At 45.0% G+C, this 13,658-nt stretch overlaps 1 protein-coding gene across 2 annotated transcripts in view; it reads left to right on the top strand.

Annotated features, from left to right (window-relative positions):
* The window catches only part of LOC129843752 (E3 ubiquitin-protein ligase MYLIP-like), a 31,166-nt gene that overhangs the window by 3,022 nt on the left and 14,486 nt on the right, over nucleotides 1–13,658 (top strand). For both annotated transcript variants that reach the window (XR_008757878.1, XM_055912333.1), the window contains exons 3-4: nucleotides 4,787–4,972; nucleotides 5,534–5,731. Coding sequence is in view for 1 of the 2 variants with exons in the window: in XM_055912333.1 (XP_055768308.1) it covers nucleotides 4,787–4,972; nucleotides 5,534–5,731 (384 nt within the window). In the remaining variant the exon portion in view is untranslated. The remainder of the gene's footprint in view (nucleotides 1–4,786; nucleotides 4,973–5,533; nucleotides 5,732–13,658) is intronic.

Raw genomic sequence — 13,658 nt, 5'->3', positions numbered from 1 at the left:
TCAGGCTAGTTCAGGAGCCTACTGTATGTGACTGTTATTCAGGATGAGTCCTCATGCTAGTTCAGGAGCCTACTGTATGTGACTGTTATTCAGGATGAGTCCTCAGGCTAGTTCAGGAGCCTACTGTATGTGACTGTTATTCGGGATGAGTCCTCATGCTAGTTCAGGAGCCTACTGTATGTGACTGTTATTCAGGATGAGTCCTCAGGCTAGTTCAGGAGCCTACTGTATGTGACTTTTATTCAGGATGAGTCCTCAGGCTAGTTCAGGAGCCTACTGTATGTGACTGTTATTCAGGATGAGTCCTCATGCTAGTTCAGGAGCCTACTGTATGTGACTGTTATTCAGGATGAGTCCTCAGGCTAGTTCAGGAGCCTACTGTATGTGACTTTTATTCAGGGTGAGTCCTCAGGTTAGTTCAGGAGCCTACTGTATGTGACTTTTATTCAGGATGAGTCCTCAGGCTAGTTCAGGAGCCTACTGTATGTGACTGTTATTCAGGATGAGTCCTCAGGCTAGTTCAGGAGCCTACTGTATGTGACTTTTATTCAGGGTGAGTCCTCAGGTTAGTTCAGGAGCCTACTGTATGTGACTTTTATTCAGGATGAGTCCTCAGGCTAGTTCAGAAGCCTACTGTATGTGACTGTTATTCAGGATGAGTCCTCAGGATAGTTCAGGAGCCTACTGTATGTGACTGTTATTCAGGATGAGTCCTCAGGATAGTTCAGGAGCCTACTGTATGTGACTGTTATTCAGGATGAGTCCTCAGGCTAGTTCAGAAGCCTACTGTATGTGACTGTTATTCAGGATGAGTCCTCAGGATAGTTCAGGAGCCTACTGTATGTGACTGTTATTCAGGATGAGTCCTCAGGATAGTTCAGGAGCCTACTGTATGTGACTGTTATTCAGGATGAGTCCTCAGGCTAGTTCAGGAGCCTACTGTATGTGACTGTTATTCGGGATGAGTCCTCAGGATAGTTCAGGAGCCTACTGAATGTGACTGTTATTCAGGATGAGTCCTCAGGATAGTTCAGGAGACTACTGTATGTGACTGTTATTCAGGATGAGTCCTCAGGATAGTTCAGGAGCCTACTGTATGTGACTTTTATTTGCTCTATCTGGTCTCTCCTCATCACTACGGTACATTAGCTATATTGATTTTATCGGGAGGTATCTTATTCCATCCCTTTACCTAGACTTGTGTGTATTAGGTAGTTCTTGTGGAATTGTTACATGTTATATATTACTGCACTGTCAACTAGAAGCACAAGCATTTCACTACAATCGCAATAACATCTGCTAACCATGTGTATGTGACCAATAACAAAGACTTTCAATACTGCATGTCATCCTCCAGGGACCAACCAACCCATTCTCATTGAAGGGATCAGGATCATGTCACTATGAGGTGTGTTTGTACAGTATTCACTCCAGAAACGAGGTCAGGGGTCAGGCAGCAGAATCATGGGCAGGGGTTTGTAACCAGGCTACAGACAGTCAGCCAATTGTTGCTTTAAAGTCAACTCCTAAAAGGAGAGTCACTACAGCCTTTTAAAGTGAAAGGAAATTCACAAGAACTCCAACATCAATTTAGTGTTGAGACTCAAGCTGCATGCGAACCACAAACCTTTGGGAATCTTTTTCTGCTCCAACAGTTTTATAATGTCCCTTTATAGCTTGGCCCTGAGCCAAGTGCCGTCAGACGGTTACTTTAACACACTGGGCTGTTGCTACAGGAGGATACTGCAGTCAGTCAGAGGGTTACTTTAACACACTGGGCTGTTGCTACAGGAGGATCCTGCAGTCAGTCAGAGGGTTACTTTAACACACTGGGCTGTTGCTACAGGAGGATCCTGCAGTCAGTCAGAGGGTTACTTTAAAACACTGGGCTGTTGCTACAGGAGGATCCTGCAGTCAGTCAGAGGGTTACTTTAACACACTGGGCTGTTGCTACAGGAGGATACTGCAGTCAGTCAGAGGGTTACTTTAACACACTGGGCTGTTGCTACAGGAGGATCCTGCAGTCAGTCAGAGGGTTACTTTAACACACTGGGCTGTTGCTACAGGAGGATACTGCAGTCAGTCAGAGGGTTACTTTAACACACTGGGCTGTTGCTACAGGAGGATCCTGCAGTCAGTCAGAGGGTTACTTTAACACACTGGGCTGTTGCTACAGGAGGATACTTGGACAGAATGACAGTGTTGAATTAAATCTTAAATTCCACACTGACAGCCCATATGTAGGCTAACTATACTGAACAAATATAAACGCAGCATGAAATAAAAGATCCCAGAAATGTTCCATACTGACAATTGTTTTTATTTATTTCAAATTTTGTGCAGAAATTTGTTTTACATCCCTCTCAGTGAGCATTTCTCTTTTGCCAAGATAATCCATCCACCGAGCAGGTGTGGCATATCAAGAAGCTGATTAAATGGCATGATCATTACATAAGTGCACCATGTGCTGGGGACAATAAAAGGCCACTCTAAAATGTGCAGTTTTGTTACACAACACAATGCCATGTCTCAAGTTGAGGGAGCGCGCAATTGGCATGCTGACTGCAGGCATGTCCACCAGAGCTGTTGCTAGAGAATTGAATGTTAATTTCTCTACCACAAGCCTTCTCCAACGTTGTTTTAGAGAATTTGGCAGTACAATCAACCGGCCTCACAACCGCAGACCATGTGTAACATGCCAGTCCAAGACCACATCTGGCTTCTTCACCTGCGGGATCGTCTGAGACCTAAGCCATGCATCCTGCAGGCTTAGCGTGCACAGTCCCACACATCCAGCCACCTCCTACCTCCTGGCTGGCTGAGAGGGAGAACACACGGTACTAGCCATTGTTAATCCAAGCAGGCATCCATCCTGTTGGCTACAGCTGAGAGCCCCACTAGCTAAACACACACACACTGCTTTATCACATTGTACTGCTGTTTAAATAGGATGTTCTGCTGATATAAACTTGCAGGGCAGAGTTCACATACCAACAGGTCCAGAGAGCATTCAGCACTTCATCTGTACTACAGCTGAGCGGCACCATGGGAGAATGTGTTGTTGAGAGTTGGTTTCCATTTAAAATCCATAATTAGTAAAACCATTTGTCAAAACAGCAGCTACAGTGTGTTGTCTTGTCTGTCAGTCCTGTACCTACAGTTTCTCTGACTGTCAGTCCTGTACCTACAGTGTCTCTGACTGTCAGTCCTGTACCTACGGTGTCTTGTCTCTGACTGTCAGTCCTGTACCTACAGTGTCTTGTCTGTGACTGTCAGTCCTGTACCTACAGTGTCTTGTCTGTGACTGTCAGTCCTGTACCTACAGTGTCTTGTCTGTGACTGTTAGTCCTGTACCTACAGTGTCTCTGACTGTCAGTCCTGTATCTACAGTGTCCCTAAATGTCAGTCCTGTACCTACAGTGTCTCTGACTGTCAGTCCTGTACCTACAGTGTCTCTGACTGTCAGTCCTGTACCTACAGTGTCTCTGACTGTCAGTCCTGTACCTACAGTGTCTCTGACTGTCAGTCCTGTACCTACAGTGTCTCTGACTGTCAGTCCTGTACCTACAGTGTCTTGTCTGTGACTGTCAGTCCTGTACCTACAGTGTCTCTGACTGTCAGTCCTGTACCTACGGTGTCTTGTCTGTGACTGTCAGTCCTGTACCTACAGTGTCTTGTCTGTGACTGTCAGTCCTGTACCTACAGTGTCTCTGACTGTCAGTCCTGTACCTACAGTGTCCCTAAATGTCAGTCCTGTACCTACAGTGTCTCTGACTGTCAGTCCTGTACCTACAGTGTCTCTGTCTGTCAGTCCTGTACCTACAGTGTCTCTGTCTGTCAGTCCTGTACCTACAGTGTCTTGTCTGTGACTGTCAGTCCTGTACCTACAGTGTCTTGTCTGTGACTGTCAGTCCTGTCCCTACAGTGTCTTGTCTGTGACTGTTAGTCCTGTACCTACAGTGTCTAACGGGAGCCAATTAGGACACCTCCGACACTGCGCCGTTACACCGCCGACACTGTGCCGTTACACCGCCGACACTGCGCCGTTACACCGCCGACACTGCGCCGTTACACCGCCGACACTGCGCCGTTACACCACCGACACTGCGCCGTTACACCGTAGTAGTTCACATTGGAGTGAAGCACAGACTGACACAACAACAGTGATCAATATTAGTTGTTGTAGTCTGAGTTTGTTTAGTTTAAACAGGCTTCCTGTTTATCGCCTGGGACTGTCTGGGGTCGTGACCTGCCTGTACCAGCAATTCTGCCGCCCACATTCCTCACTGGAGCAATAAGATGGATAGCTGACCCTGTGGACAGAAAGGTCAAGCGCTCATAGCAGGCATGAGAGAAATGTCATTTTATAAAGAAGGCTATCTTCATTCCTATATTCAGTGCAACTTCCTGTTTTGAGGAGGCACAGAGGGCTAGTTTACCATCACCAGTTAAGCTGTATTCTTGTTCTTCCTCTTTTAGGGCTATGTTGAAAATAACAACAAGAGGATTCTAATATCCCATAACTCTTTGCATAAATGAGGAAGAATTCTAGACAAAGGGACCAGTGATACTAGTTATTACGTTGTTCTAACCTGGGTATCTTCGACCTAGATTTAGAGCCTACAAAGAGGATTAACTTCGTTCCTCTTTTCAGTGCAATGTCCTCTTTTGACGAGGCAAAAATGTCTAATTAGTTTCCCCATTATCACTGCAGTTTTGTGAAGTTGTATTCTCGTTCTTCCTCATGTCCATCATATAACCCTTTACACATCCCTCTCTCCTCCAGACATATGTTCTTCCTGCACATAAAGGAGGAGCTGGACAGTGGCAGCCTGCAGATGGAGGCTGAGCAGGCCAAGGAGCTGTGTGCCCTCCTAGCCCAGGCTGAGTACGGAGACTACAACCAGAACACAGCCAAGTACTGCTCCAGCCAGATCTTCAGACAGGAGCCTGACCTGGCAACCATCAACAGGTTAGCACAGCAATGAGTAACATGACTCCACCTGCATTCCATTTCCTACTAAATACTTCTCTATGCTGACTTGTAGAACTGCTGTAGATACAAGATGATAAAAGTATTACCTTTTTGATTTGTTAAGGCCATCTGAACAGCTGACTAAACCATGGTTTGGTATTCTGTTATTGCCTTGATGTGGGAGGAGCCTAAGTACTCCCAAATCAGCATATAAATGGTATTCACAACATCTGTCCCTAAAACACCAGGCTGCTGACCTAGCTAGCCCTGCAGCTACGTACATTCACTACTGGGCACTAAAGTACAGTTCTCATTCCTCATGTGTTTAGTTTTAGTACATTTTATTTTGTAGATAAAACAAATAATTCTATAATTTAAAAAACAACCAGTGGAGGGACAAAAAAATGAAAACCCAGCAGGGATTATTTGGTGGCAGCATTTGAAATAGAATGGAGAAAACATTTTTAATTCTATGGGTGGGCCCCCCTGGTGATTGAACAGTATTACAAAAGCAGAAAATGTAACTCTTCTGTCCCGTCCTGCCGTGTCCGTCTGCAGCATCCAGGAGAAGCACCGTGAGCTAGAGGGTCTGAGCCAGGCGTCTGCAGAGTACCAGGCCCTACAGCTGGTGTCCTCCCTGGAGAACTACGGGGTGGAGTGGCACTGGGCCAGGGACTCAGAGGGACAGAGGCTGGCTATAGGGGTCGGTCCTGAAGGGGTATCCATCTGTCAGGAGGACTTCAGCCCCATCAACAGGTATATTCACTAAACTAACCTGACATCACCCCCACCAACAGGTATATTCTCTAAACTAACCTGACTTCAGCCCCATCAACAGGTATATTCATTAAACTAACCTGACTTCACCCCCACCAACAGGTATATTCACTAAACTAACCTGACTTCACCCCCACCAACTGGTATATTCACTAAACTAACCTGACTTCACCCCCACCAACAGGTATATTCATTAAACTAACCTGACTTCACCCCCACCAACAGGTATATTCACTAAACTAACCTGACTTCACCCCCACCAACAGGTATATTCACTAAACTAACCTGACTTCACCCCCACCAACAGGTATATTCACTAAACTAACCTGACTTCACCCCCACCAACAGGTATATTCACTAAACTAACCTGACTTCACCCCCACCAACAGGTATATTCACTAAACTAACCTGACTTCACCCCCACCAACAGGTATATTCACTAAACTAACCTGACTTCACCCCCACCAACAGGTATATTCACTACACTAACCTGACTTCACCCCCACCAACAGGTATATTCACTAAACTGACCTGACTTCACCCCCACCAACAGGTATATTCACTAAACTAACCTGACATCACCCCCACCAACAGGTATATTCACTAAACTAACCTGACTTCACCCCCACCAACAGGTATATTCACTAAACTAACCTGACTTCACCCCCACCAACAGGTATATTCACTAAACTAACCTGACTTCACCCCCACCAACAGGTATATTCATTAAACTGACCTGACTTCACCCCCACCAACAGGTATATTCATTAAACTAACCTGACTTCACCCCCACCAACAGGTATATTCACTACACTAACCTGACTTCACCCCCACCAACATGTATATTCACTAAACTAAACTAACCTGACCTCACCCCCACCAACAGGTATATTCACTAAACTAACCTGACTTCACCCCCACCAACAGGTATATTCATTAAACTAACCTGACCTCACCCCCACCAACAGGTATATTCACTAAACTAACCTGACTTCACCCCCACCAACAGGTATATTCACTAAACTAACCTGACTTCAGCCCCACCAACAGGTATATTCATTAAACTAACCTGACTTCACCCCCACCAACAGGTATATTCACTAAACTAACCTGACTTCACCCCCACCAACAGGTATATTCACTAAACTAACCTGACTTCACCCCCACCAACAGGTATATTCACTAAACTGACCTGACTTCACCCCCACCAACAGGTATATTCATTAAACTAACCTGACTTCACCCCCACCAACAGGTATATTCACTACACTAACCTGACTTCACCCCCACCAACATGTATATTCACTAAACTAAACTAACCTGACCTCACCCCCACCAACAGGTATATTCACTAAACTAACCTGACTTCACCCCCACCAACAGGTATATTCATTAAACTAACCTGACCTCACCCCCACCAACAGGTATATTCACTAAACTAACCTGACTTCACCCCCACCAACAGGTATATTCACTAAACTAACCTGACTTCAGCCCCACCAACAGGTATATTCACTAAACTAACCTGACTTCACCCCCACCAACAGGTATATTCACTAAACTAACCTGACTTCACCCCCACCAACAGGTATATTCACTAAACTAACCTGACTTCACCCCCACCAACAGGTATATTCACTAAACTAACCTGACTTCACCCCCACCAACAGGTATATTCACTACACTAACCTGACTTCACCCCCACCAACAGGTATATTCACTACACTAACCTGACTTCACCCCATCCAACAGGTATATTCACTACACTAACCTGACTTCACCCCCACCAACAGGTATATTCACTAAACTAACCTGACTTCACCCCCACCAACAGGTATATTCACTACACTAACCTGACTTCACCCCCACCAACAGGTATATTCACTAAACTGACCTGACTTCACCCCCACCAACAGGTATATTCACTAAACTAACCTGACATCACCCCCACCAACAGGTATATTCACTAAACTAACCTGACTTCACCCCCACCAACAGGTATATTCACTAAACTAACCTGACTTCACCCCCACCAACAGGTATATTCACTAAACTGACCTAACTTCACCCCCACCAACAGGTATATTCATTAAACTAACCTGACTTCACCCCCACCAACAGGTATATTCACTAAACTAACCTGACTTCACCCCCACCAACAGGTATATTCACTAAACTAACCTGACTTCACCCCCACCAACAGGTATATTCACTAAACTAACCTGACTTCACCCCCACCAACAGGTATATTCACTAAACTAACCTGACTTCACCCCCACCAACAGGTATATTCACTAAACTAACCTGACTTCACCCCCACCAACAGGTATATTCACTAAACTAAACTAACCTGACCTCACCCCCACCAACAGGTATATTCACTAAACTAACCTGACTTCACCCCCACCAACAGGTATATTCATTAAACTAACCTGACCTCACCCCCACCAACAGGTATATTCACTAAACTAACCTGACTTCACCCCCACCAACAGGTATATTCACTAAACTAACCTGACTTCAGCCCCACCAACAGGTATATTCACTAAACTAACCTGACTTCACCCCCACCAACAGGTATATTCACTAAACTAACCTGACTTCACCCCCACCAACAGGTATATTCACTAAACTAACCTGACTTCACCCCCACCAACAGGTATATTCACTAAACTAACCTGACTTCACCCCCACCAACAGGTATATTCACTACACTAACCTGACTTCACCCCCACCAACAGGTATATTCACTACACTAACCTGACTTCACCCCATCCAACAGGTATATTCACTACACTAACCTGACTTCACCCCCACCAACAGGTATATTCACTAAACTAACCTGACTTCACCCCCACCAACAGGTATATTCACTACACTAACCTGACTTCACCCCCACCAACAGGTATATTCACTAAACTGACCTGACTTCACCCCCACCAACAGGTATATTCACTAAACTAACCTGACATCACCCCCACCAACAGGTATATTCACTAAACTAACCTGACTTCACCCCCACCAACAGGTATATTCACTAAACTAACCTGACTTCACCCCCACCAACAGGTATATTCACTAAACTAACCTGACTTCACCCCCACCAACAGGTATATTCACTAAACTAACCTGACTTCACCCCCACCAACAGGTATATTCACTACACTAACCTGACTTCACCCCCACCAACAGGTATATTCACTAAACTGACCTGACTTCACCCCCACCAACAGGTATATTCACTAAACTAACCTGACATCACCCCCACCAACAGGTATATTCACTAAACTAACCTGACTTCACCCCCACCAACAGGTATATTCACTAAACTAACCTGACTTCACCCCCACCAACAGGTATATTCACTAAACTGACCTAACTTCACCCCCACCAACAGGTATATTCATTAAACTAACCTGACTTCACCCCCACCAACAGGTATATTCACTAAACTAACCTGACTTCACCCCCACCAACAGGTATATTCACTAAACTAACCTGACTTCACCCCCACCAACAGGTATATTCACTAAACTAACCTGACTTCACCCCCACCAACAGGTATATTCACTAAACTAACCTGACTTCACCCCCACCAACAGGTATATTCACTAAACTAACCTGACTTCACCCCCACCAACAGGTATATTCACTAAACTAACCTGACTTCACCCCCACCAACAGGTATATTCACTAAACTAACCTGACTTCACCCCCACCAACAGGTATATTCACTAAACTAACCTGACTTCACCCCCACCAACAGGTATATTCATTAAACTAACCTGACTTCACCCCCACCAACAGGTATATTCACTACACTAACCTGACTTCAGCCCCACCAACAGGTATATTCACTAAACTAACCTGACTTCACCCCCACCAACAGGTATATTCACTAAACTGACCTAACTTCACCCCCACCAACAGGTATATTCACTAAACTAACCTGACTTCACCCCCACCAACAGGTATATTCACTAAACTAACCTGACTTCACCCCCACCAACAGGTATATTCACTAAACTAACCTGACTTCACCCCCACCAACAGGTATATTCACTAAACTAACCTGACTTCACCCCCACCAACAGGTATATTCACTAAACTAACCTGACATCACCCCCACCAACAGGTATATTCACTAAACTAACCTGACTTCACCCCCACCAACAGGTATATTCACTAAACTAACCTGACTTCACCCCCACCAACAGGTATATTCACTAAACTAACCTGACTTCACCCCCACCAACAGGTATATTCACTAAACTAACCTGACTTCACCCCCACCAACAGGTATATTCATTAAACTAACCTGACTTCACCCCCACCAACAGGTATATTCACTACACTAACCTGACTTCACCCCCACCAACAGGTATATTCACTAAACTAACCTGACTTCACCCCCACCAACAGGTATATTCACTAAACTGACCTAACTTCACCCCCACCAACAGGTATATTCATTAAACTGACCTGACTTCACCCCCACCAACAGGTATATTCACTAAACTAACCTGACTTCACCCCCACCAACAGGTATATTCACTAAACTAACCTGACTTCACCCCCACCAACAGGTATATTCACTAAACTAACCTGACTTCACCCCCACCAACAGGTATATTCACTAAACTAACCTGACTTCACCCCCACCAACAGGTATATTCACTAAACTAACCTGACTTCACCCCCACCAACAGGTATATTCACTAAACTAACCTGACTTCACCCCCACCAACAGGTATATTCACTAAACTAACCTGACATCACCCCCACCAACAGGTATATTCACTAAACTAACCTGACTTCACCCCCACCAACAGGTATATTCACTAAACTAACCTGACTTCACCCCCACCAACAGGTATATTCATTAAACTAACCTGACTTCACCCCCACCAACAGGTATATTCACTAAACTAACCTGACTTCACCCCCACCAACAGGTATATTCATTAAACTAACCTGACTTCACCCCCACCAACATGTATATTCACTAAACTAACCTGACTTCACCCCCACCAACAGGTATATTCATTAAACTAACCTGACTTCACCACCACCAACAGGTATATTCATTAAACTAACCTGACTTCACCCCCACCAACAGGTATATTCACTACACTAACCTGACTTCACCCCCACCAACAGGTATATTCATTAAACTAACCTGACTTCACCCCCACCAACAGGTATATTCATTAAACTAACCTGACTTCACCCCCACCAACAGGTATATTCACTACACTAACCTTACTTCACCCCCACCAACAGGTATATTCACTAAACTAACCTGACTTCACCCCCACCAACAGGTATATTCACTAAACTGACCTAACTTCACCCCCACCAACAGGTATATTCATTAAACTAACCTGACTTCACCCCCACCAACAGGTATATTCACTAAACTAACCTGACTTCACCCCCACCAACAGGTATATTCACTAAACTAACCTGACTTCACCCCCACCAACAGGTATATTCACTAAACTAACCTGACTTCACCCCCACCAACAGGTATATTCACTAAACTAACCTGACTTCACCCCCACCAACAGGTATATTCACTAAACTAACCTGACTTCACCCCCACCAACAGGTATATTCACTAAACTAACCTGACTTCACCCCCACCAACAGGTATATTCACTAAACTAACCTGACATCACCCCCACCAACAGGTATATTCACTAAACTAACCTGACTTCACCCCCACCAACAGGTATATTCACTAAACTAACCTGACTTCACCCCCACCAACAGGTATATTCATTAAACTAACCTGACTTCACCCCCACCAACAGGTATATTCACTAAACTAACCTGACTTCACCCCCACCAACAGGTATATTCACTAAACTAACCTGACTTCACCCCCACCAACAGGTATATTCACTAAACTAACCTGACTTCACCCCCACCAACAGGTATATTCACTAAACTAACCTGACATCACCCCCACCAACAGGTATATTCACTAAACTAACCTGACATCACCCCCACCAACAGGTATATTCACTAAACTAACCTGACTTCACCCCCACCAACAGGTATATTCACTACACTAACCTGACTTCACCCCCACCAACAGGTATATTCACTAAACTAACCTGACTTCACCCCCACCAACAGGTATATTCACTAAACTAACCTGACTTCACCCCCACCAACAGGTATATTCACTACACTAACCTGACATCACCCCCACCAACAGGTATATTCACTACACTAACCTGACTTCACCCCCACCAACAGGTATATTCACTAAACTGACCTGACTTCACCCCCACCAACAGGTATATTCACTACACTAACCTGACATCACCCCCACCAACAGGTATATTCACTACACTAACCTGACATCACCCCCACCAACAGGTATATTCACTACACTAACCTGACTTCACCCCCACCAACAGGTATATTCACTACACTAACCTGACATCACCCCCACCAACAGGTATATTCACTACACTAACCTGACTTCACCCCCACCAACAGGTATATTCACTACACTAACCTGACATCACCCCCACCAACAGGTATATTCACTACACTAACCTGACATCACCCCCACCAACAGGTATATTCACTACACTAACCTGACTTCACCCCCACCAACAGGTATATTCACTACACTAACCTGACATCACCCCCACCAACAGGTATATTCACTACACTAACCTGACTTCACCCCCACCAACAGGTATATTCACTAAACTAACCTGACTTCACCCCCACCAACAGGTATATTCACTACACTAACCTGACATCACCCCCACCAACAGGTATATTCACTACACTAACCTGACATCACCCCCACCAACAGGTATATTCACTACACTGACCTGACTTCACCCCCACCAACAGGTATATTCACTAAACTAACCTGACTTCACCCCCACCAACAGGTATATTCACTACACTAACCTGACTTCACCCCCACCAACAGGTATATTCATTAAACTAACCTGACTTCACCCCCACCAACAGGTATATTCACTACACTAACCTGACATCACCCCCACCAACAGGTATATTCATTAAACTAACCTGACTTCACCCCCACCAACAGGTATATTCACTAAACTGACCTGACTTCACCCCCACCAACAGGTATATTCACTACACTAACCTGACATCACCCCCACCAACAGGTATATTCACTACACTAACCTGACATCACCCCCACCAACAGGTATATTCACTACACTAACCTGACTTCACCCCCACCAACAGGTATATTCACTACACTAACCTGACATCACCCCCACCAACAGGTATATTCACTACACTAACCTGACTTCACCCCCACCAACAGGTATATTCACTACACTAACCTGACATCACCCCCACCAACAGGTATATTCACTACACTAACCTGACATCACCCCCACCAACAGGTATATTCACTACACTAACCTGACTTCACCCCCACCAACAGGTATATTCACTACACTAACCTGACATCACCCCCACCAACAGGTATATTCACTACACTAACCTGACTTCACCCCCACCAACAGGTATATTCACTAAACTAACCTGACTTCACCCCCACCAACAGGTATATTCACTACACTAACCTGACATCACCCCCACCAACAGGTATATTCACTACACTAACCTGACATCACCCCCACCAACAGGTATATTCACTACACTGACCTGACTTCACCCCCACCAACAGGTATATTCACTAAACTAACCTGACTTCACCCCCACCAACAGGTATATTCACTACACTAACCTGACTTCACCCCCACCAACAGGTATATTCATTAAACTAACCTGACTTCACCCCCACCAACAGGTATATTCACTACACTAACCTGACATCACCCCCACCAACAGGTATATTCATTAAACTAACCTGACTTCACCCCCACCAACA

This window comes from Salvelinus fontinalis, unplaced genomic scaffold, assembly GCF_029448725.1.
Source record: "Salvelinus fontinalis isolate EN_2023a unplaced genomic scaffold, ASM2944872v1 scaffold_0158, whole genome shotgun sequence".
Lineage (NCBI taxonomy): Eukaryota > Metazoa > Chordata > Actinopteri > Salmoniformes > Salmonidae > Salvelinus > Salvelinus fontinalis.
Note: the sequence above shows the minus strand (reverse complement) of the source record. Positions and strands in the feature narration are given on the sequence as shown.